Source organism: Gambusia affinis, linkage group LG03 (genome assembly GCF_019740435.1).
Source record: "Gambusia affinis linkage group LG03, SWU_Gaff_1.0, whole genome shotgun sequence".
NCBI classification, from domain to species: domain Eukaryota; kingdom Metazoa; phylum Chordata; class Actinopteri; order Cyprinodontiformes; family Poeciliidae; genus Gambusia; species Gambusia affinis.
Genome location: NC_057870.1, coordinates 4,549,567 through 4,574,065, shown reverse-complemented (window position 1 = coordinate 4,574,065; position 24,499 = coordinate 4,549,567). Strand labels below are relative to the sequence as shown.

At 41.1% G+C, this 24,499-nt stretch overlaps 1 protein-coding gene across 2 annotated transcripts in view; it reads right to left on the bottom strand.

Moving 5' to 3' along the window:
• Window positions 1–24,198, bottom strand: part of si:dkey-91m11.5 (PH_BCR_vertebrate and RhoGAP_Bcr domain-containing protein) — a 46,839-nt gene extending 22,641 nt beyond the window's left edge. Inside the window, exons 1-6 of one of the 2 annotated variants that reach the window (XM_044111812.1) lie at window positions 23,628–24,198; window positions 22,121–23,491; window positions 5,895–6,067; window positions 3,347–3,451; window positions 1,107–1,292; window positions 125–232 (exon numbers count right to left, since the gene is read on the bottom strand). In XM_044111812.1, the coding sequence (XP_043967747.1) occupies window positions 125–232; window positions 1,107–1,292; window positions 3,347–3,451; window positions 5,895–6,067; window positions 22,121–23,462 (1,914 nt within the window). In that variant the 5' untranslated portion in view covers window positions 23,463–23,491; window positions 23,628–24,198. Of the gene's footprint in view, window positions 1–124; window positions 233–1,106; window positions 1,293–3,346; window positions 3,452–5,894; window positions 6,068–9,945; window positions 10,007–22,120; window positions 23,492–23,627 lie in introns of those variants that run through there. The other variant, XM_044111813.1, reaches the window with a different exon arrangement.
• Window positions 24,199–24,499: the final 301 nt, after the last annotated feature.

The following is a 24,499-nucleotide window of genomic DNA, read 5'->3' as shown; positions in this document are numbered from 1 at the left end:
GCAAACTGATTAATCCATAGCGAGCTTGACTGACTGCAGCTGCTGTAAGGACTAGAGAAATCTGCCCCGTCATCACTTGTCTCAGGCAGCAAAGCCCTGAACGCCGCAGCCCCACTGCAAATACCTCAGATATCTGTGCAAACTGCGCGTTGGCCTGGCAGCACTTGTCTGCCGTTTCCACGGCAACCTTATAGTTGTCCACGAAGGCCCGGTACACCCCCAGCTGGCTGGCCTGCGGTGAACACAGAGAGAGACTTACAGGTTACTAAAGGGCATTGGTGAGCGCAGCATGCCATGCGTCACTTAGCCGACCCAGCTGATTCTGATTCAGCGTTCTCCGCCGTTTATAAACCCCTTTACATATGTGCCTTTAATCTTTCGCCTTCGCCGAGGTAGCTCAACCTCCTACGGAGCCCTGAGCACTCCTTTACTGCTTGTAATGTGGCGAAGCGGCTCTTTAATCTGGCCGGGGGACGCCTCCAGGCAGTCTACTCGGATCAGACGCGAGTTCCAACGAGATCCACACAAAAACGTTACAATTAGAGCCAGAGACCATCACCTTTCCACTCGGCAAGTTTTCTGCTCTTTAAGCAATCATTAGCGATCAAAGTTATGACATTTAAGCAGAGCTTTGTTGAAAGTTGCTCACATGCTAAACGGTGGTCTCTTTGATGGAAAACCCACACGCTATGAGGGGCTTCTCCTTTCTTGATGCAGAGCGTTCTTACTTACAAGGTTCAGATTACAAGGTTGTTTTTTTTTTGTTTTTTTTGGGGGGGGGGTTGGAGGTGTAAGTAAATGTTGGTCAAATGTAACTAAAAAAAAAAGATGATTGTTGCAAGCCATTTTCCCACGGGCTTCCTTTCTTTCTGGTTTGGTTTCTTATTAGCGTTAGCCTCAACGTCCTTCTAGTTGGATCAAAGTGAGTGGAAAAACAAGTTTTGCGTGTCGAAGCATTGTCAAGACACGTTGACTTATCTCCTGGATGCCATCACCCATGCCAAAAAAATAAATAAATATACAAGGCGCTACTTCCTCTGATTTTTACGAGGACTCAAGAGAGCAACACAACTGATTCTGGTGTAGTGAAATCAAAACCGCTGTACCAGCTTCTGGAAGAGGTCGCCCACACACTGCTGGTGGCTCCAGTCTTGGACTCTGGGCAGCAGAGCGTCGTAGAAGTCCTTGTGGATCTCGTGGAGCTCAGGCACGTTGAAGAAGATGGTCTCTATCTGTTGGATGGTCAGCATCGGCTGGGAGGTGGTTGCTGCCGCCTTCAGGGGTTTCATGGGCTACAAGAGACAACCACAGACTATCAGCCCTAAACAATTTAAATTTTAATTGACAAAACTCTAAAGTACTGTACTTCAAATCACTCATTTATTAACTTTTTGAAGCTTTGACTGATTAGTGTTTTTGTTTTTATGAATGCAGAAACGTCTTGCATTTCTTATTGCTCGTGTGTACAGATGTATCAGTATTTTCTGAAGCATAAATAATATTCTTAACAATTTCTGTCAATTTTATTTTATTAAGCTAGTAGGCTAATTTTCTAGAAACATCATCATTAGACATTTTATTTTACATTCATTTTTCTGCTGGATATTTATCTTCAATTAAATAATTACTCTTGTAATTTGCAATTGTTCTTATTTTTTCTCCAAAGTTCAAATACATTTCTGGAGAAAATCTGTTCATTTTAAATGCCAAATCCGTGCTGTTAACCAGCAGGGTGAGAAATAACAAACAAATATTGGTATTTTTAGAGCAAGTAGAATGTAACTGAACATTTTTTTTCTTCCATAATTAGACTTTCGGTCTTGCTCAGACAGAGGTCCCATGTCTGGATCTGCCCAGACCTGGCTCTTCTCACACAAGAGTTGCAGCCCAAATTAGATCCATCTTGCACAATTCCTTCTGGGTATTTAAATTGTTTAAGTCTGTAAATAATCAAACAGAGAATAGATGCTTAATGTATTTCTTAAAAAACCTAAAACAAAAACCTAAAAAGGCACTATGCTCTGAAAGCGGAATGGACAACTCAAAGATTTCTTTTGTTTTTACTTAGAGGTGCTAAATCCTGAGAGAAATTATTTCATACAGACACAATGTGAGTAAATATAATATTCAGATTACAGCAGATGACTTTATTTACTAACAAATACATTTTTAAAAATCCAAATTATTGTGGCCCTATGTGAAAACGTTATCATACCCTCCTCCACTTGTTAAGTCATGAATTAACTGTGATTAACCACATTTTAATCCTCAGTTTCCCAAGCCACACGTTGGTCCATTTTACTTCTAAACCGGTTTCAACAAGAAACCCGTTATATAGAAACTTGCCTGACAACATGGAGTGAGCTAAAAGATCTGAAAAGGAAACACATCACGTCCTGATCTGTAGAAAAAAAGAGCCAATGATGTTATCGATTTCCAAATGGTTACAAAGCGATTTCTTTGTAACTTTGGGAGCAGTAGGGAGGCCTTCTTTGGAATGGCTGGTTTCCATGGTTACTCCAATGAGGCACTGATGTCTCATCCAGGAAGTTACAAAACCTCCACAACAGGTTAGAGTTCACGATTCAATAAGTTATGAAAACACATTAGACCAGTTGTTGTCCACCAAGGACAGCAAAATCAGATTTTAGTTATAGGCTAAGCCAGACATTAAAAAGGACTTAAAGGGGCAGTAGCCCAGGGCACCATGGTATGGGGAGGCTCAAAAATCAAAGTTTTTTTGTGTATACTGTAAGTGTTTTACAAATATTACATCTCGTATTAAAATCATGGGCTCATTTGATATTTTTATTAATTTAAACTACACTCAAATATTTGAAAATTATCATTTTGGGACCAACATGGAGACATCTGCTAGCCATCTGGCTAGCAGATGTGAGTTTTTTTCAATCAGTTTTTTTATTTTTTCTTCTTTAGAACTTTTTTTCTTTATTTCTGACTTATGTACAGAAAAGTAAAAAAACAAAAAAAGAAAAGAAAACTTGGCTATATGACTTTGCCTAAACACCTTAAATATTTGTCATGTTTATAGAAACAATCACACTAAGGTAGCAGAAAATGATTCGAAAAAGCACAATATATCAATTATCTAAACTTAGGATGTGCCTAATTATTCTTGTCTCTTAGTACTTATTAGAAGATTTTGACAATTAATTATTAATTTAAGCTTAAAAATGTATTATTCTCTCAGTAGTTTCAACATCTAGTGACGTGATCAATCAATCTGAGAATATGACCGGACACTATTTGGCTGCATCTCTGGTGGATATCATAGTCGTTTCAGAATGTGATCAATGACATCTCAGCATAAAGAGTTGTTACATACTATCAGCAGGGCTTCCAGGTGGCTGAGGTACGTTTCCTCGCTGGCCAGGATGCCAGACAGAACCCACTTCCTCATCTCCTGCCCCTTTTCCTGTTCCAGCTCCACCTGATACAAACATGAAATGATGAGGAAGAAGAAGAAGAAAAAAAACCTTCTGAGACATGAAGACATTTTTAGTTTTCAACCAAGATGATTAATGACAACTTGAAATGCAAAATAAGCTTTAAAAACTCGCCCACAAGCAGAAAGCCTTAGCTAGCTGTTGGGCAATGTGGGAACTGGAGTCGTTATCGCACTCTGCAGGAGTTTTACATTCCAGGAGGCCAGCAGCGGACACTCCTGACCTCTTAAAAAAGACAAATGTTTGTTTTCTCTCTCTCCACAAGGAGTTGCTTGAAGCGGGTCAAAGATATCGCTCATTTCAGTAATAACTCTGTCAGTAATAACTCTGCTGTTGTGTGTGTGTGTGTGTGTGTGTGTGTGTGTGTCTGTGCTGGAATGAAAAAGAAGCCCAGCACCCTCCTCCCCCACCCGCCGCCGTCATTTAGGCTTTGAAAATCACATCAGAAGAGAAGAATACCGCAGATATGAGAGGAACAGAGCAAAAAAATGGAGAGGGATGTTGTTTTTTTTAAAACATCTGTTTGGCTACCGTGTGTTTGCTGACTATGTGCGGCCTTTCCACCGACGCCCCGCTTCACAATGAAAAGCATTCCCCCATCTGGCAGCTACATGCTGCTCTGCATTTAATTGGTGGCATGTGGGAGCATCGGCTGGCATTTTTTTAATTTCTACTTTTATACAGCAGCTCAGCTATTAAACAGAGAATACAGCAATGTAAACATATATGGTGTGCTTTTATTTCCATTTTAATTTGTCACGCTGACACCTTTTAATTCAGCAATTAAATCTGATGTAAGCAGATTTATTTGGACCGTGTCAGAAAGAACCTATTAGATGTGATTTAATTGAGCTTGCTGCAGCAACTGTGACAAACTAAATTAACCGATTTATGATCAGACAGATTTGTTCATATGTTGTTGCTTCAGTAAATCCTTTGATTTCACCAAAAATGAAACTGAAATAACACAAAGAATCAGCTTTTACATACATCTATATTCACCTGAATTTAAGCAGATCCCATAATAAAATTAGTTAGTGGCTTAAATTAAAGACATCTTAAAGGTGTAGTGTGGGTTTAACGAGGTGCAGTTTTGATACCTCTTGAACCTTTTCACATTTTCTACAACCAGAAATGTTGCAGGTTTTAACGGATTCAAAAATCCAACACAAAGCAGGGATAAGAATTTATCGTACTGCTCATCATTTATTGTGAATTGTGATTTCTTATCTAAAAAAATTAGATTTATCGTCATTGACTTATCATGGTTTATTTCAGTTATTGATGGTAAATAAAGAACAAGACTGGTAGTATGACAAGAAATGTTATTTTTGGCATTTTCTCCACCATTTCATGAGAACATCAATAAATATAAGCAAATTTGAAAAAAAAGACTAAATGACGTTACTGTGAGCCGTTTTTTAAAGTGAATGGGGTCTTAAAGAATCCTGTTGTAAATTAGAATATTTTTCAAAAAAGTATTTGTGTTTGTGTTGCTATGAATGCCGTGTCACGCAGCCACAGCCAGGAGGCTCCTTTAAAGTAATAAATAGGGTTTTAAATCACAGTCTTTACTGCTATCGCAGTACAGTCAGAGTCGCAGTGGAAGAGTTTTGTTTAAAGCATATCTGTGTATTAACACAGGGGATGCACAATATATCGGCATTAAGATTGGTATCGGCCGATGTTAGTCATGTATCGACATATTGGTATCAGTTCAATAAGTAAACCTGGGCCGATACAACTGATGTTTATTTCCATGTTGCTGATATTTGTGTACGAGTTTCAGGAGTGAGAGGGGGGATGACTGTGTGATAAATGCATGCCACACTTTTCAGATTTTCATTTTTGGACCACGTGTAATACATGTGTTCTTTTTTTCCCCCCACTTGCCATTCAAGTACTACTTTGTGTGTCAAATAAAAATCCATGTAAAATTTTATTTTATTTGTGATAAGACCGTGACAGCATTTGCATTAATGTTTATTCTACAGATTAAAATCTTAAAAACTGTCAAGCCCTAACTAAAAAATAAAAGTAATAATAAAAAAAAAAGAATGTTCATGGAGGGCCTATTTCAGCTTTTCTCTTCGAATATTTAATCTGAGAACTTACTGGGTGATTGGTGCAAAAGTTGCGGGAAATGGTGAGGCAAACAACAAGACACATCATAAACCGTGTGAAAGACAGCCTAATTTTAAGCAAAAAATAAAATAAAATATAAAAGAAGAAACGGTTAACAAAGAGAGCAGAAAAAGCAAAGCAACAAGTTTTCTGCTCAGAAGGAAGAAGCACAGATAATGAGCATTGTGGACTGGAGCGCGGACAGAGGACGCCAAAGGACAATGCAGCAGCAGAGAGGGGGAAAGCGGTGGCAGCAGGAGCTGACAGGCATTATGTCAGAGTTGTTGGTCACAGCAACTTTACCGACTGCGTGGACTCCAGAGAACCGGACGACTGCGTGTCCCGGCTGTTCCGGCTCTTGGAGCGGAGCCGCGGCGAGGAGGACGGCGAGCCGCTGAAGGACAGAGGCTCGTGGCGAGGCGGGTGATCCTCGGAAAGCTCCAGGTCGTAGCCGTAAGACGGAGGGTTTTCCATGTCTAGGAGAAAATAGGCAGACAAAGCACAACAGTCACATGATGAGCTGGAGATGCTGCTAGGTCATGGAGTTAACACAGACATGCATTATTACGGCCAAGGCATCAAGCCGGAGCACCACTTCCAGCTGGAATGAGAATCGTAAATTCACTGCAGGATGACATCTGTGCTGAACCCGAAATGTGTGTCCATTCTTCTTTGGACAACGGCTCAGTCAAATGAGACAGAGAGTGTTGGAGGAAAAATTTCTGTTTCTACAGTTTTTTTAACTCATTCTACAGCAGCTCTGAAGGTGAACCTCAATCCAAGCCTCAAGTCTGTAATAACCTCTAACAGGTTTTCAGCCAGGTTTGTCCTGCATTTAGCTCCCTTCATATTCCCTTCACCTCTGACCAGCTGAAGACAAAGTATGCACAGAACATGATGCTGCCACCTCCACGTCTCCCTGGGGCTGCAATTATCTTATAACACAGAAAATATCAATTAATTTTGGTCTAATTTGCAAGGCTAACCTATTTGCGACATGAAAGAAAAAATAGAATGAATTTCAAAGTCATAATTTCAAAATTCAATGTCAGCATTTTGACACAAAGTCATAATTTTGAGATTCAACTTATAATTTTCAGAATCAAAGTTATAACTTTGAGATAAAAAGTCACAATTTTGACTTCTAAAGTTGTAATTTTGAGATTCTTTGTTGTAATTATGAGAATTATTATGTCTCATAATTATTATACCTCATAATTAAGAGATACTGGAACAAGCCTCCTTAGATAAACAGGAGGAAAACTGGTTTTCTATCTCAAAATTATGACTTTGAAAGTCAAAATTGTAGCTTTGAATCTCATGATTATAACTTTCAATCCATTATTCAAACGTCCCATAATTGAATCAAAATAATTAATTTGAATATCAAAATTATGACTTCTAAACCCGTAATTTTTAACTTAAAAATAGAAATGATGACTTTAAAGCTCGTACTTATGACTTGGGCTTCCATACATTTGACCGGAGCTCCTTGTTCCACATGTTTGCTGCGTTACCATGTGACTTATGGCTGCTTTAGGCAGGTCCGGTTAGCTTTGTGTGACTTTACAAAACCATGCAATGGTCCTGTCATTGTTGTAATTTGCCATGAAGACGTCAAGTGCATTCAATTCACATTCATGTATTACAGGCATTAGCATGCACAACACTGAAACTCCCTAATTACTGATAATATCAATAATTGTGTTATTTACTGTTCACATTTCATCCTAAAGAATGAGGTAAACTGAGTTGGGTGCAGAAAAAAACGAGTTAAAATACGAAAAAAGTGGAGAAAAATCCTCACATGGCCTACAGTAGTCATTATGATATTAACAACTGACAATAAACTCAGCATTATGATCTTCTGTTTTCATATTAAATCCTTTGTTAACCTCCATAAACCTGTGACCTACTTAAACCCAGCCTGTCCCGGTGAGCGAGGTGAAGCCAATGGGTGGAAAGGCAAGGCAAACACACGCGGCCTGCTGGATATACACAGAGTCCCCCTTTGTCCACGTGTTTTTGTTGTTGTGAAGAAACGAGAAGTTGTAGCTTGGTGTGATATTTACTCATAATTCACGTATTTAGAGAAGCCTCAAAACTCTCACAATAACAGATTTCTTTCAGAGTCCCCTTTAAAAAAACAAAAACAAAAAAAAGAAGGCAAAATGCAGAGCAGAGCGTCGTGGGTCGTGTTGCAACACAAACGCTCGCAGCCAGCCTGGGCTGGAAAAACATGTTAGGAATATATGTGACACTTGTCAGTGGGTCTTTTTAAGACGAGCAGCCTTCTGCGTACTGTAATTACAGTCAGCCACTCCGACTCGCCAATATGTATAATCATCATCGCCTTGTTGTCAAGGACTTGGCAGATCGCTGGTAGAATAGAAAAGCATCTAAAACGGTACTCCAAAGAAAGAGGATGTCTAAGATCTGTTGTACTGTTGGATAGAGTATTTTAAGGAGGCCCGATTTTGGTTCACCGCAGCACGAAAACAGGAAAATAAAGGATTGCGGAAACGGGAGGAAGATAGAGCCATGTCACCCTGGAGAACCCTGCAAAGACACAGAATCTCACCGTATCTTTGGTCTAGTTTCTAGTGCAAATATCCTTTGTACACTTGAAATGAGACTAACTTATGAAACCAACTGATAAGTAACTTTTCAGCAGGAAGTACGAGTTTTTTCGAGTCAATAATTCCTTAGCTCCATTAGCAGGTTATTTCATGGAAAACAGGAAAAAAATGTCTGGTCCCATAAGGGACATGATCTGCCAACGGAACTAGAACATTTACATCAATATTAAGAAATGATTGACTTAACAAACTCATATTTCTTGTTGAATAGTTGCTTATAAGTTAGTTTTGTCTTATTTTGAGTGTATAAAGATATAGAAACTAGACTAAAATACTCAGTGAGATTTTGTGTTTTTGCTGTGAATCTGAAAGGATGAAGCTCAACAAACACCCAACCTCAGGAGGCATGAGTGGAAAAAAGACACACAAAAAAAGACACCAATGTAGTTCAAGCAGCTTCCTAGTCAATACCAGCAGCACATTCTCCTCTAGGTAACTCTCAGAACCCATTTAGTACCAGAAGTACATCTAGAGGAGGATTTAAAAATGTGTTCTTACAGCCTGGAACTTGATCGTTTCTGTCTCACATGCAAACGGGTTTCAAACACGGCGCTCACTTGGCTGCGGCCGGTGTGAGAAAGCCGACATCACAATAGACCCTCAGCGAGAGCGGTTGTTGTAGCGATCACAAGGACGCCTACTGAGGAAATGTCCAGGCAGGTCTGCCCGGAAAATTCAGTAATTCATTTTGCTCCAGAAAGGAAACAGGCTTTCTACACAAGGTCATCTCTGCACAAACAGCCCCTCACTCCTACTCCTAACACATCCCCTCCTGAAGTTACAGAGCACCCCCCTACACACACACACATGTACGTTGAAGGGCATGCGTAGTTTAACTACTGTAATAAATGGCTTTTCAAGCACTTCAACATGCTGTTTTAACAACAGCTCTCCCCCCCCTTACGGCTCAGACAGCAGTAGCTGGTTGTAGTTTCAGAGCACAAAACTATTCTCAGTCATCTTCACTGCCAACTCAAAGGGAGAGCCACAAGGTTATGTATTTGGAACAATCTTATGAACACTTACAAACATTAGCCTCTTTTACTCGTGAATTCGTTTTGAGTCTATGTTGCTAACATTCAATCTCAAACCCAAAATTTGACACCAGTTCTAAACGAGAGAAATTTGATGTTTGTAAATCTACGAAATCTTGGTGGTGTTATTAATATTACATTGAGAGTATGCAAAACCTTAATAGTCTAAACAGGATTGTTGGGATACTAAAATCGAGTCAAATGAGACGCTAATTGCATTTAATTTAAAATTAGCCTAATTTTGTTTAGCAATATACCTGAACTCAAAAAGAAATTGATTAAACTGATTTTTTTCTCTCATGTCTGCCTCCCATCTCCTACTATGACATAGTCAACTACTTAGTGAACACGAAGAGTGCGTGCACCACGGAGGAGCTTTGCGGTCTGTAATCCATGGAGGCACACAATCAGTGTTTCAACAGATTTGTAAAGGATGTCCGAACTCTTCAAGTGAATAACAAGGTTCTGGTGACCGACAGAGTGAGTAAATGCAGTAACACACACTGCATGTAGGCTACATGTTCGCCTAAGCTTGCAGATAAAAGCTTCGTTAGTTAAGCTAATTTTGCTAGTTCAGTAGTAAGTATTACAGTAAATACCACTGATATATATGTTAGTATCACATCGAGGAGGGTAGAGTACTCAAGATTTGTAGTCGAGTAACAGTTGTAATGTACTTACATTGTTTCTGAGACGGACAGCAATGAGGTGAGCGCTAGTTCTAAGCTTGTGTCCTAGCAACTCCATAGTAACTGTCAGTTAGTTACAGTTTGTAACTAGTAGTAGTTAGTTAGCTGACAGTTAGTTACAGATACCTACCAAGATGGCTGTCAGCTACAAAGCTCCTGGAAGTGTGTATAGATTATACACACCTGCTCAACTCATTTCAGTCCTTGTATTCTAATGAAGATTAAAGAGAATACAGCGTTGTTTCCTGGTGTTTCAGATTCGCATTACCTCGACCTAAAATGCTTTCTTTCTATTTTACATAACAGGCTCATCTGCCTTCAATGGATTTGCTGTAAATCAGTCAACACATACATACAGAATAAAGCCAATATAATGTTCACAGATATAATCCCCCTTAGAGGCTTAAAGAATCGAACCCCTCTTTAACACCACGGTGGAACCACTGTGACTAGACAGCCCTCCGTTTGCGTGACCTCAAAGTATTAGGCGAAAAGCTGGAGGGTGGTAAAGATGGCTGTGATAGCCGTGACATGTCTGCTCAAATACCCAACTATGTGCAGCTTAAAACCCTTTCAAGCTCTGCAACCGAAACGTAATAAATACATTCTAATGACGTTACATAAGACTTAACAGCTGTGGGTTTGAGCCGTGCAGAGCGGGGGATAACGGAGGAGCTGGTTCTGCTCTGGACCGTCACTGAACTCTGTAATTCTGTTCTTCAAGAATTTCATTTAAACCTATTCCAATGAGTCAGGTGTACATTGCAATACAGAAACAACACAAAATTACATATATGAGAGCATAATTCAGCAGGAAGCAGATCTTTTTTTGTATATTTTTTCTTTTTGTTTACCTTACTGACACCCAGACTTAAAAATAGATGCAGAGGAATATACAAACCCCTCTGCCAAACAAAGTGGGTCCGAACTCTGAAGCCTTGCCTCTGAAAACAATTAGTCACCGTGAAGTACTTTTCCTTCCTGCAGCATGTGAACAAGAGACCCGTTCAGAACAGTAACAAAAGTCCTGTAGGACCCTCATGATGAAGCAAAGCCACAGTGAAAGCTCGGATCCTGATCCATACAGATGAACTATGATAAAACAGAAAGAGGGGCAGGGACAGATGTGCAGCAGAGATAAAGTCGCCGGTGCCACAGCTTCTCCATCACCCTAAATAATTAAGAACCCCTGTTTCACTAAAATTCTGCCTTTGAGAGACTCAAATTTTCTGGTTTTACTTATATTAAAACTAAAAGCTTGTGCTTAGTTTTAAAATGAGATTAGCATGAAAGCAGTTTCAGAACACGGCAGCGATCTGCCAAATAACCAAAACTGAAATAGTGAAAACGTTTTTGCTAACTGAAATAAGTAAAAACAGTAATAAATATGGAAAAACTAACTGGAGCTATATAATGTGTTAAAACTAACTAAGCACACTGAAATTAGAGTTAGGATGTTACATGTATTATTTCAGTATGTTCTAGCTGGTTTTATAAAAGCACAGTGCAGTTAGTTTTTCCCCATTAATTACTGTTTTCACTTATTTCAGTTAACAAAAATGTTTTCTCAATTTCAGTTTTTGAAATAATTAACTAAAAAGTTAGTTTTAGTTAATTGGTCAGCTGTCGGCAAATTACGATAATACATACTCCCCTCGGCGATGCTTATGCTAGTCCACAAAAAAAAAAAGACCAGTCTGTTGGTTCTTCAACAATAATTGAATAATTTCTTTTAAAATAGTATTTTTTTGTTGAGCATCCATGACCCAATCAATGTATAGTCACAATACAATACTTTGACTTTTTTTACATTTTGCACCTAAAAATTAAGCAAAGTATGAAAAACTAAAACTACTAATAAAAATTTTATTAAAACTAAACAATATTTAACTAATAATTGCTCAAAACTAGGAGACAACCTCTTAAAAACTCAACACTAAGTAAATCAGGCAAAAAGTCGCACCAAAATAAAACTAAACTATAATGAAAAATCCAAAACTATTTTAACCCTGATCTACACTTCTGCTGATTCATGCTGGAGGGCAAAAGAGTCAAAAGCTGCAGTGTAATATCTGCTCATGATTTAACATAGACCACAGGGGAAAATATCAATTCTGGTCGACTAATGGCATCAATTTCAGACACCAGTTCCCAAGAGTAACAACCCAACGGAGCAAAAAGGTCGATGGATCGAGCCCAGCTGGAACCAGAATAGCAGCATCTATGTTCCCCCCACCAGTCCCAGTTCACCAACAGGAAAACCAGAACGCAGCCCAAACCCGTGAGAGCACAGAGACGAGTGCGACGCAAACTCCTCGCTCCCCGCTGTGGACATATTGACCGTCCCGCGCAGAGGACAGCCGGCTGATGGACGGAAATTTGATCACAAGTCCCTATGAATAAACAAGGTCTGATTTATGCAGCTCAGAAAAGGCCTGAAAATGAAATTTAAGCCTTCAGAACTCACAGGAGAGAAGAAATGTCCAATGAAGGACGTCGTCCCTGTCTGAAAAGTCTCACCGTCACTTCATATAATGACCTGCAGAAGCCTCGGTAAGAGCCGCGGCTTTATGGGTCCGGAAAATGGATTCTCATCTGGATTGTGTCAGACGGGAACAGCAGGAAAATCATGTCGGAGACACAGAAAACACGAAGCAAGGTGCTCAAAATATTACATTTCAGCCTAAATGCTAAGCACTTTGGAGGAAATAACAACACAGCACATCATTCTGAAACCCCCCGTCCTCCCTGCCCTCCAGTGGTGGTAACACATGTAGGGATGCCTTTTCTCAGAGAAGCTGATGAGAGTTTATGGAAATATTGATGGAGCTGAAGAATCCTTGAGGAAAAAAAACCTGCTAAAACATCCAAAGGACCTTAGATCAAGCAATATTTTCGTGTTAAAATGGTCCAGTCAAAGTCTAGTCTTAAATCCAACAGTAAACCTTTGGCAGAAGTTGGAAAATAACAGATACTAATGTTTTCAAACTATAACTTTGGCTTTTAAGAAACATATGATTATAAAAAAAAAACTTTTATCAAAATTTAAATCTCTGTATTTATCCGTCTTACGCCGTGAAAAAGGAAAAACATCTCAGGAGTGATCCACAGAAATGAAGTTGTTCTGATCAGGATATTATGCATGTAGAATGTTAGAGTGTTCTCACACCTGGTAGCACGGTGGACTCGGTTTGATTGTGGATAAAAGTTGCAACATTTGTTACATTTTCAGTTGGTGCGGCTCTCTTTCACACTGTATTGTGTTAAATGAAACAGAACTCTTTAAAAGAAAAAAAAAAGCTGTTCCCCTCCTCTCCTCTGGTGGCGCTGCTCCAAGAATCATTGAAGGAAACGACACAAAAACCTCTCAAGAAGACATGAGCGCAACTTGCTTCTTCACAAAATGTAAACAAAAATGGAGTAGCATCAGATTTTAGTAGGTGTAGGATTTCTCTTCTGCCTTTGACAAAAAACCACAAGTAATTTCTCCCAGTAAGCACTAGACTATCTCGTTTGCTTTGTTTGTGTTTACCCAGAATGCCTTGCATTGTAGTTCACTTCCTGCTTTTAGAGCAGTATCCAGTGAACTCGGCGTTCACATTTGCACCAGAGTTCACTTCAACCAAACAAAAGTTTGCTTTCTCTTGGATTAAAACGGTTGGTTGAATGCAGCCTTGACTTTTACACGTAAACTCTGTAAAAGCTAATTTTGCCTCGTCCTGTAACCAGGCCATCTGACATGCCAAATCCAGACACAAGCTGTGTGTCTTCAGGCAGAGTGTAACAGTGTTGTCCCCTGTGGCTTACGTAGAGCATCGGCCGAACTACAAGGCCCTCTGCACCAGAGTTCGGCTGAGGTCCACCAGCACATGGTTCACATTCACTGTGAGAAAACCTAAAATTATCACCAGCCGTTGAGCGGTGAGGGTCAGAACTGAGCAGCAGCCCAGCTCCGTGCAGCTACTAATCAGGGTACATTGAAATAGCTCAGGGTGGTCAGACTTCAGCTCATAACACGCCACATTAAAAGAAAAGGGTGCCTGATAACTGCTGCAATCTGGAAAAATAAACAAGAGTGTGCAAATCCAAAAGGAGTGTCACAAACAGGAATCAATCTTACTGAACTCACTTTCTGAATTCATCATTTGCACTAGAAGCGGTGCATTGCGTCAACCATTTTGTTTAAACTAAAATTGACAGATGACGTCGCTGTTTTGACGTGAGACGAGAAGAAATCGGCGACTCACTGAAATATTCATGTGAATGTCTAAGAGGGATTAAATATTAGTGAACGAAGCTCACCTGATGTGCTTCGATGTGATTGACTCTGTCATAATCTGCCTGGAAACAGAGAATATAACGCAGTGTTTCATTTTCCAGAGCACTGGGGCCAGGACTGGATTAATGAAAACATTTCAGATTCACTTTGCTTAACAGTTAGACTTAAGAATATAAGACTCCACAAAATCTGCGCAAAGGTTTCTGGATGTTACATGAGCTTCTTTAAGTCAAGAGTTCACTTGTTGATAGAGATCTGATATTGACATCGGAAATCGGTCCAATATCAGCGAAAAAAATTTGTATTTGATTATATTAGCCTGCAGGTAAAATCTCAGACCTATTGGTTGTTAATATATGGGTCAGTTATTATTATCAAACCTGTTTTTGTTGACTATTGTTCTCTGAGTAACATCACTTGATCAAACCCTTTCTAACATTTCACACTACAGAGCATCTTCAGAGTTTATGTGAAGGCTTCTTCAGATTCAGTGCAGTTCAGACCGCTGCAGATCTTTCCTGCCAACAGCCATCACCATCTTCAATAAGTCTTTGAAGAATCTAAATTAATGAGTTACAACAACATTTAATTTCCCTTTGGGATTAATTAAAGTATTTTTGAATTTGAAACTGAATAAGTAATAAGAGTATTTTTGTTTCGTGCTGATATCATATCGGCTCAGTATGGGTTATTGGCCAATACTCAAAGCTGGAAGTAATCAGTTTATTTGAAATTGGTGTGTTTCCATTAAGCAAATGGAGACGCAGCTACTGGCCACATTGTTTGGAAGATGGAGCTAAATACAGGAAAATGTTAGAGGCTGTGGGAGGTTTGCAACTGGAGTAGAGGTTCAAGTAACTACAGTGAACTGTGAGCTAAATACACATACACACCACACTTTTCAGATTTTTGTTTGTAAACAAAGTGGGAGAACCATGCATCGTATATATCTGATTTCTTGGTTATGCGCTGCTTTGTGTTGGTCAGTCACATAAAATCACAACAGAGGACATTTAACTTTGTGCTCCAGATGAGGTGTCATAAAGTTTATCAATTAAAAAAAAAAATAAAATAAGTGAGCATATCTGGCAGAATACGTGTCCGTTTGTATTCATTACCAACTGAGTTGCTTTGAATTCAATGTTTAGCCAAAAATTTAAAAAAAACTCTTAGCATCACACAAACAAGCTCAACAGGTCAAGCTCCCTACAATGGAGGTGAATACATACAGCACTTAACATTTCATTAACCACTTCCCCCCACAACCCGCAAGCAGCTGAGACATTCCATAAACACTCGGCCTGCCAGCCTGCAGGACAGAGGGCCCTTTGAGCAAGGGGACCAAGGAAGGGGAGCCCAGCCTGTAGTTCCAGAGGGCCAAGGCTGAGCACAAGGGATGGGAGCCCTGCAGCCCTCCGAAAACATGCCACACATTTGTTTTCCCTCCAGATCATCTAAGGAGAGTCGTATGTTATGCTGCGTACGTCAACGGTGTGAGATGAACAGCAGTGTTCACAATTAACAGTCCCAACGAGCGATTCTGTCGTGCTTTCTGATCGACAAGGGGAACACAAAGAGTATTCATGCCTTCCACTGCCAGAGCAGCTGAGGAGGCCTGGTCTGGTGTACTGATGAGCTGCCAGCTTCTGAGCGCTGAAAAGCAGAACAGGTGCCTTACTTTCACACAAATACAGAGTTGCCCTGCAGGACTTCCTCTTGTACGCCCACATTTACTTTAGGAAAGGGAGAGGCTGAATACTTTGGCTCCCCACCCTCTGGAGTTCAGACGTTCATATCCAGGTAACAACGACAGGTCTGTCTGGGCTTCCACAAGGGACATCAAATATCCACGAGTCTGCAGTTAACTGGGTTTGATGGAGTGATTCCTGCTGAGGCAGCAGATTGAGCCAACCTCCGGTCTGAAGCAGACAGACAGCATCCCAGACAGACGCGTTTACAGGCCAAACCCCACAGCATCCTGACCAAGGCACTGCCTGATAAATGCATCTGAAAAGACAAATTGGTGTTTAGATTTTGTTTAGATTTTTTTTGGGGGGGAGATTATTATTAATCTGAGTTTATTATCCCATTTTGTCCAACTGCATCTTTTACGTAATATATTAAAGCTTCAGTAGGTAACTTTTATAAAAAATATTTTTTTTAAATATTTGTTGAAACTGTCGCCATGTTGCGGAAGGATGGTATAAAAGAAATAATCTGTAAAAAACAAACAAGCAAAAACAAAAAAAGAGCTCCTCTGCCTTCTCCCAGTGATAGCTAGAAACAACCAATTAGAGTCAGGGGGCGGGTCTTAGTGCTGTCAATCACCCATTAGCATCATTAGCTAGCAGAACCTATTATGAATGCTCAGGCTCGTTGGCACGGCCACCAATAATAGCTGATAAACTATTTCCTGTCACAGTAAGTCCTTTCTACACCATCAACATATTGAGCAGCAAGTACATTAGATTGATTGACAGCATTAAGACCTGCCTCTTGGCTCTGATTGGTTGCTTTTGGTCAGGAGCGGTGCATTTCTCCAGATGGACCAGCAGCTCAGAGAGGGTCTGGAGGAGATTGATCTTTTTCACATCTCATCTGTCTTATGTTATTGTGTCACAACACGGTGATAGTTTTAACAGAAATGTAAAAACAAACGAACACACATTTGGTATAAAAATTACATACATACAGCTTTGACCCTGAGAGAGCAGCCGCGACAGAACTCCTTAAGAGCCACAGGCATGGCTGCGTCGTGATGATAATTAATTATGGCAAAAATAACCCATCAGAGGGTTGGCCTCTTTAAAAGTCCACAGCTAATCGGCAGCTACGTTCACAGCAGGGATTGGCAATTGGCCTAGATAACCAGAAACCAGGAGACAACGCTCATTTCTACTGCTCTCAAGGTAAAAGTCTGCTGAAACGTGTTGGTTCTACAGATGAGCCATTTTGAGAAGACAACAGGAAAATAAAGTCAAGAGACACCAGGACAAGCATGGCTTTGTCTGCAGCAACAAAGAGATGTAGCCAATGGTAACCCCCCCCTTCAAAAAACAAAACAAAACTATCACACGTTTTTGCTGAAGACAGAAGCAGCCCCCACACCAGATGCGCAGTGAATCATCTGCACTTAAGGAAGCCATGTCACTTCTGTGTGGAGCAGTGTAAATTATCAAGAGCAAAAACCCTCATCTAGTCATCTATGTTTACTTTTAACATCAATTTAAAGGGGCAGTATTATGTATTTTCCGGGCACATAGTGCCAATTTATAGCACTTACAAGTAACTATGATAACTTCAGTTATTGTTATCACTTCATAATTTAACACGTTGAAATTGGACCTCTGTCTCTTTAAAAACTTCTGCCCTTTTCTGAAACTACACCTTCAGGAAGTCATCACAACATGGCTCCTCTGTTAAAGGATTTCTCAAACATGCATGAACGAATCAAAGCAACACTCCAGGTGTGTTTTTGATGAGGGAATAACTTTATAATATGATGTAAATCTCAAAAAAGTTTATTTCAAATCATTCTCTTCCTTTAAACTAAATGAAGGTTAGAGTATGAGGTGAAGTACACCTCACATTTTCTGTTTCTCTTACATTACAACAAACATGAACGTATTTTGCTGTAATTTTAATGACAGACCAACATTAACCTGGATATTTTTTGGAAAGTGGAAGAACAACAATACATGGTTTTGAATGTTTGTTTCTCCAAAATAAAATAAGATAAAAAAATTTAAAAATTGCTTGGATTCAGCCATTCTGAGTCAATGCTTTGATCTCGGTTAGACTGGATGGAGACTCTTTCTCCATCCAATAATCTTATCCCGTGCTGGAGGTGTGGACTTTTACTAGGCCGTTTTAACACATGACTATGCTCTGGCTCCATGTCGAGGTTTGTTTTCTTCCAGGAAGTTGAAAGTCTGCTCCAACCTCAACTCTTTCGCAGTTCAGCAGTATGCTTTCTTCCAACACCGCACTATTTATCTCCATCTTCCCATCAACTCTGACCAGCTGTCATGTGCATCCACACACCCATAACTCACCCACATTCTGGTTTATGGAGGGATTGTCCAGCGCTGGTTTTCCACCACACATCCAGTTTTAGATGAGGAGCAGAAACAGAAATATTGCCTCATGTGCCTCTGTGTTCAATAAAGTCTAGATTTGTAGAGTTTGACTTAACAGATGTGATTTCAGCAGAACCTCCCACACGAGTCCAGCCAGTTGCTTTTGGTTTTTTTCCTTTCATATTTGCGCGTTTTGGAATATTAAAAGCAAACTCCGTCACAATAAACAATACGTGAATTAATCGTATGATGAATTAAAATAAGATCAATAACTTCCATTTGGACTGCAATCGTCAAAGAGATTGCTGAAAAGCCGCCATTTTGAGAAACGCTGCAAACATTTGACACCCAGTATGAAGTAGTTAGCCTGCACTTCCTGCCACTTTTGCTTGTTTTCCCTGTCTAAGCTGAATGACTATGATGGTTTGAAATACAATTTTTAATTGTTCTTCCGCTTGTTTTGTTTTATTTTGAATATTTAAAATGTCTTCCAGTTTCAGTGTTACATGTTCTTTAGAAATTAAAATTTGATCTCTCAGTGGGTGTACTCGCATTATTATTATCCCATTTTTAGTATTATATTAGTTTAGAATGACAATATTTTCATTTATCGGAACAATTCCTACGACGTTTGATCGTCCAGCAAAATGTGTTATTGTGACAGGATATTCACAGCTCATTTCACTGTTTGCAACAGTCCAATATATGAGCCTTAAAAGCATGCTTAGAGCACTAAGAGTTTATTTTGCATCATTTAACGATAAAATCAACTATTCCAAATGCTGCTTACAAAGCCACAAAGAGCAGTTTCTCCAAAAAATAAAAAAGACCTAACCTCCAGCCTGAATCCTAATCCATCAGTGTGCAACCTAATGTCGTTACAAAATCACAAAGTAAATCCAGACTTTTGCTAATCCACAGAGCAAGGTCCACATGAGACAGCTGTGCCATTATGTCACAAACCCGGAACAAAAGCTGCAACCCCGGGCTCTGAGACAGGGCGACTCAGTGTGTGTGAGTGGAAGAGAACAACATCGCAGAAAGTGTGGAAGCAGAGAATTATTTTATTTAATTTTTTTTACACAGGGAAGGTCGACTGACTGGTGACAGGATGAGCCGCCGCCTGCTATAACAGCTGTGAGCGTTCAGTCCCACTGCTGACCATAGAAATGGTCGACAAAAGAAAACTATCACAGCCACTCAATGCCAGATGTATTTCACACTCCTCATCGCTATGACAACTGAGAGAAGTTTGCTTTGTAGACCAGTCAAGTTCATTTTATGCAAACTTTCCTCCTCCTTAAACAGTATTTGAAATTAAATGTCTGATAAACGATCTCAACACAGTCATGCAAGCAACACGCTAGTTTACACATAATGCTGATTATGTCACTGAACATCTACCCTGTTGGTCACATGTTCCGAGTCAAGAAGCTTTAGGCTGACCAAAAAAAAAAACAAACAAAAAAAACACTATCCTGCTCATCTGTTTAACCCAATCCTCTTGTTTTCACAGTGAAACAGTCACTTACCCATTTCCATCATCTAATATAAGCGAGGTGGTGCCCAGATCACTTCCACAGTGAGCAGTGGGTGGCTTCAGCCAGTGACAACACATCTTTAAGGTGAAATTCTCACCTTAAAGATGCTAACCAGAGGTGTTTTCTTTCTAATTGCAAAAAAATAAAAAAAAACTCTCGAGCATTTGGAGCATGGCTTTTGGCTTGATGGATTCGTACGTAGAGAGCAAAACAACCAGGAAACCTGACTAAGTGAGTGTGATGGACTTCAGCTAAATATGTGGCTTAAACAAACTTTCTCAAAGGAGGGAAACCTTCCATCAGGACTAAACAGCCACTTTCCTTATCACAATTAACACGGTTATATTGTTGCCGTGCCAATACTGGCGCTTAATGACTGATTCCTCTATTGTGTTCACACATCTCACCAGGAAACGCTGATGGCTGCCGTTTTGATTAGAGGCCATGTGACACACTTACAGCTCAACCATCCTCTTTTTTTAAAGCACCGACATGTCTGGGCTCTTTTCCGCCCATCCCCTTTAACAAAAGGCCTCCCTAAATTTATCACGCTAGACAAACCCCTTTAAGTTAATTACATTGTGGCGAGGACAACAAGGCCGATGTGAGCTGACATAAAAACTCTCCGGGTGGACAGGCCGGGCGACCGCGAAGGCCTGGGGCGCCCACCGCCTCACTGCATCCCCTTGAATGCAAGGCAGCACTCAGAGGGCAAAAGGGCAGAAAAGGGGGTGAAAAAAGGGCGATCCTGTTTAGACTGTGAGACTTCAACGGATGCAAAAGCATGTTTCTCGTCTAGCCAACGTCCTTTTATAGGCGACGATAAGACTTCCCAGGAAAGAGTTAACAGACGCTAGAAGGAGAAAGTAAAACTCTCATTAAAAAAAAACCATGTCTGCTTATAAAATGAATTATAAGCAGACATGTCCTCCTTTTTTGTTCTTTATGTTTTTAGTAGCCCACGTACGATGGAGTAAAACACTTTCCCCCTCCCCTTTGGTGAACCCAATCTGAAAACCTCAAGTTTGTTTAGAAACTGTGTCAATGCGTATTAATCCCAACTCCAGAGGAAAACACTTTAGGACGGATTTAAACACGTCGGGGCCCAAAAAACGAGGACAACATTAAAGAGATTGCAGGTGCATTTTACGCAACAGTGACTCACTCTCTGTCACAAGCTGCTGTGTTTAATTTTAGTGATTAAAGAGTCTCTTTAATAAAGATGTTAACTGTGACCTCGGCGATGGAGATAGTCGCTCCGACTCCGAAAGACAAGAAAAGAACCACAAGATTATCTCCATTTATGTTTCAAAAGGATAACCTTCTCTCATGGTCTATGCTAACTCAAAAGCACAGGGCATCAGAGAAGCTCTATTGGTTGATGTAGTTCTAAATAAACCATGGAGGAAGTTCTTGTTTTTGATACAGTTCATGACCAGCGAAGTGAAATTTGGAGTTTTCAGTATTTGACCAATAAAAAAGTTTGGTTCAAATCTCTGATTAACTGAAGAGTCACAAGAACCTAAAGCCACTTCTGCTGCATTATCATCTTCTGCTAATAGACCCACTGTAGAGATGCAACCAGAGATAAGGGACCCATTGATTGGCTCTGATCAGTGAACACCAGGACAAATATGGAAAGATTTTCCTCCACCCAACATATTCAGGCAAGAGTTCCCATCATATTTGGTTTGAAGTTTTTTTTTATTGTATTTAATAGTAAGGGGGCACCGATTACCAATCTTTACAAAGCCTGACCTGCCGAAACCGATTTTGTCCGATACAGATTTTTTTTTTGTCTGAATGTTGCTAAATATAGCAAGAAAGCTGCCGACTTGGCAGCATTGGGGCGGCTATTGTTAACCACAAACATGCAGACATGAGCTGCTGGGCATGTCTGTCAGTCTACCTTTCTCTCAAGGCAGAACAAAAGGGAACATCGGCTGATTTTTAGACCTTTTCAAAGGTAAGATTGGTGGAAAAGTGGCTTCACGTACAAGTATCGGCTGATCACTGATGTCCCAACATTAAGGAAATCAGGGCAGATTTATCGGTGCACCCCAATTTAATAATTCAATCTGAATCAGCAGCAGCAGGCCAGACTATGAGGAATACCAGAATTGATATTGGGCAGGTGAGGCCTGATTGGTGCATTTCTACTTTAGTGTTTTAACTTCTGAGAATTAAAAGAGTCGGAGAATATGTGTGTGTGTGTGTGTGTGTGTGTGTGTGTGTGTGTGTGTGTGTGTGTGTTCAGCAGCGACCTACCCAGATCTCCTTGAACACTGTTGTCATGGGAGGTCCTGCTGGATGTGGTGGAGTCCCCATCACTGGGCCACATGTGGCCCCTCTTACGGACACCGACGATGGAGGGGACGCCCTGCTGCTTCAGAGATTTCTGGGACAGTGGGGTGGGCGGGCTGCCACTGTCGATGGACAGCTGGGAGTGTTGGGAGGGAGAGCGGCTCTTCTCCCTGAACATAGGGTATGTGGTCGGGCTGGGAGACACTTGGCTGGACTGGCCGGAAGAGAAGTCCTCCTCGCTGGAGGTCAGGTTCTCGTTGGAGCTACAGTCCGGTGTGTAGCCGCCCCCGACATCATCGAAGCTCCCGGGAGAGTAGGAGCGCCTTGGCCAGGTCAGGTGAGGATCCTCGTCCATGCTACGGTCCCTGATGTGGATCACCCGAGTGTCCCCTTCACCCATAATTCCTCCGACATACACGCTGGTGTAAGGCTGGCACTCCACCGACCTCCTCTCACCAGACCTGATCGCCCCGCTTTTCAGGAAGTGTGGGCTGACCTCCGGGTCGTCGGGCGACCCATTGAAGCTGTAGCTCCCTTCAGTGGACCTGCCTCTCTGAACAGGCTTGGCATGGTCCCCCGCAGCAGCGGACAGGTTACCTGGCAGGGAATGCAGGGACCTCTTCCGCTCCATCTGCATGGCCTGGCTGCCCAGGGTGCTGATCTTATCCGAGACCTCCTTGTCATTCACCCTGACCAGGCCCAGCTCGTGATGGTACTCCATGTTCACGTAGAAGGGTTTCTCCTGGTTCCCCATCACTGACAACCCTCTGCTGTCTCCGGCTGTGTGAGAGTTGGCTCTCCTGATGCGCTCGAAGTTGGACCTCAGGGCCGCCACAGACCCTGTGCCAACTGGGAAGTCAGAGGGCTCTGGGTCATGACGAACAGGCGACATCCTTTCTTTCTGTTTCGCCAGACACAAACCGTCCACCACCTCCTCTGGATGTTCTGTGTTCCTCTGAGTCTTGCAGGAGCCTCTCTGCTTCTGCTCATCTGTCAGTGCCTCTTCAGTGTAGGACCTCCTGTTTTCTGACCCACCGCTGGGCAGATCTCTGTCATTCATTGATGGCATCTTTTTAAACCCCCATCTCTGTCCATCGTAGGATTTCCTCTCTTTAGCCAGAAGAGTCTGAAGGTAGATCATCCGAAAACGCTCCTTGTTGACTTCTTTCTCCAAGTGACGGATGGAGGACTTGCATTTCTCCAACTCCTGTTCAATATGCCCAAGCGAGCCAAGGTCCATTTTAGGCGGATCAGACTCAGGGAATTGAGCTCTCCATGCCTCCACAAACCCCAACGGTTCCACCATTGTTAAGACTCGTATATAAACGCCTCAATCTACCAATAACAGAGAGATATAATGATCTACAGCTTCTACTGGGCCAGAGTGTTTACAACTCACAGCTTCCATAGTTTAGCAACACCTTAAGACAAATATAAAGTCATGCAGAAATCACGAGTGCGATCTTATTACCGCCAAGTCCAACACATGTGAGTTTCTCCCAATTGTCCAGCTCGATCCCGAGAGGAGGCAGTGCGGTCTCTGGAGATCTTCTGTCTGCCTCTGGGTCTGGTGTCAGACTGACTCGCAGCTCTCTGCTGTTTGGTTGCAGCTCAAAGAGGAGGGGCCACTGGATGCAGTTCAGATTTATGCCTCAAATACATAAAAGACGAGCTTTACTCGCTATAGGCTGTTTTCTAACTGTCAACAGTTAGAGCCAAAGGGGGAAAACACCTTCAAAACATGTCAAGTCAAGTTAAAATAGTAAATTTGACTCAGCTTAAACAGGAGAAAAACTTAAAGTGAAAAGTGGCTTCGAATGGCCACAGTCCAGGTCAGGTGGGTAGAGAAAGAAAAAATAAAACGAACCTTTCATGTTCCTCAAACTAAATATGTCTCAGGGTCGTTCTAATTTTTTCCTCTTTTCCAGTAGCTCCAGACATGTGAGTTTAGTCACAGCAGCCGCGCACTTTCAGTTGTGTGCTCTGAAAACTCCGCTTAATCCCCGCTACAGTTTACATCTGTGGCTGTCTCGTGAACACATCGCCACCTTACGGTTCAATCGGAGTCAGCTGCTGCGTTCAAATGCAATCCCAACTTGTCAGTTTTCACGCTCGAAATGGTTTGTACACACGTTTATGTATAAACGACGCTTAAAATTCTGTGCGTTAGAGGCATCCAATTTGGCATTCGAATAAATGGATATTTCATTGCTCAATGAATCTGAAAAACCTTTCATTTGGTCTAGTCATGAGCTCCAGCAAGTTATCAATGGGGTGGACAAATGGAGGATTCTTTTTCTCTTGGGGTAGCACAAGAAAACTAAAAGTCATAAAAGAAGTGAA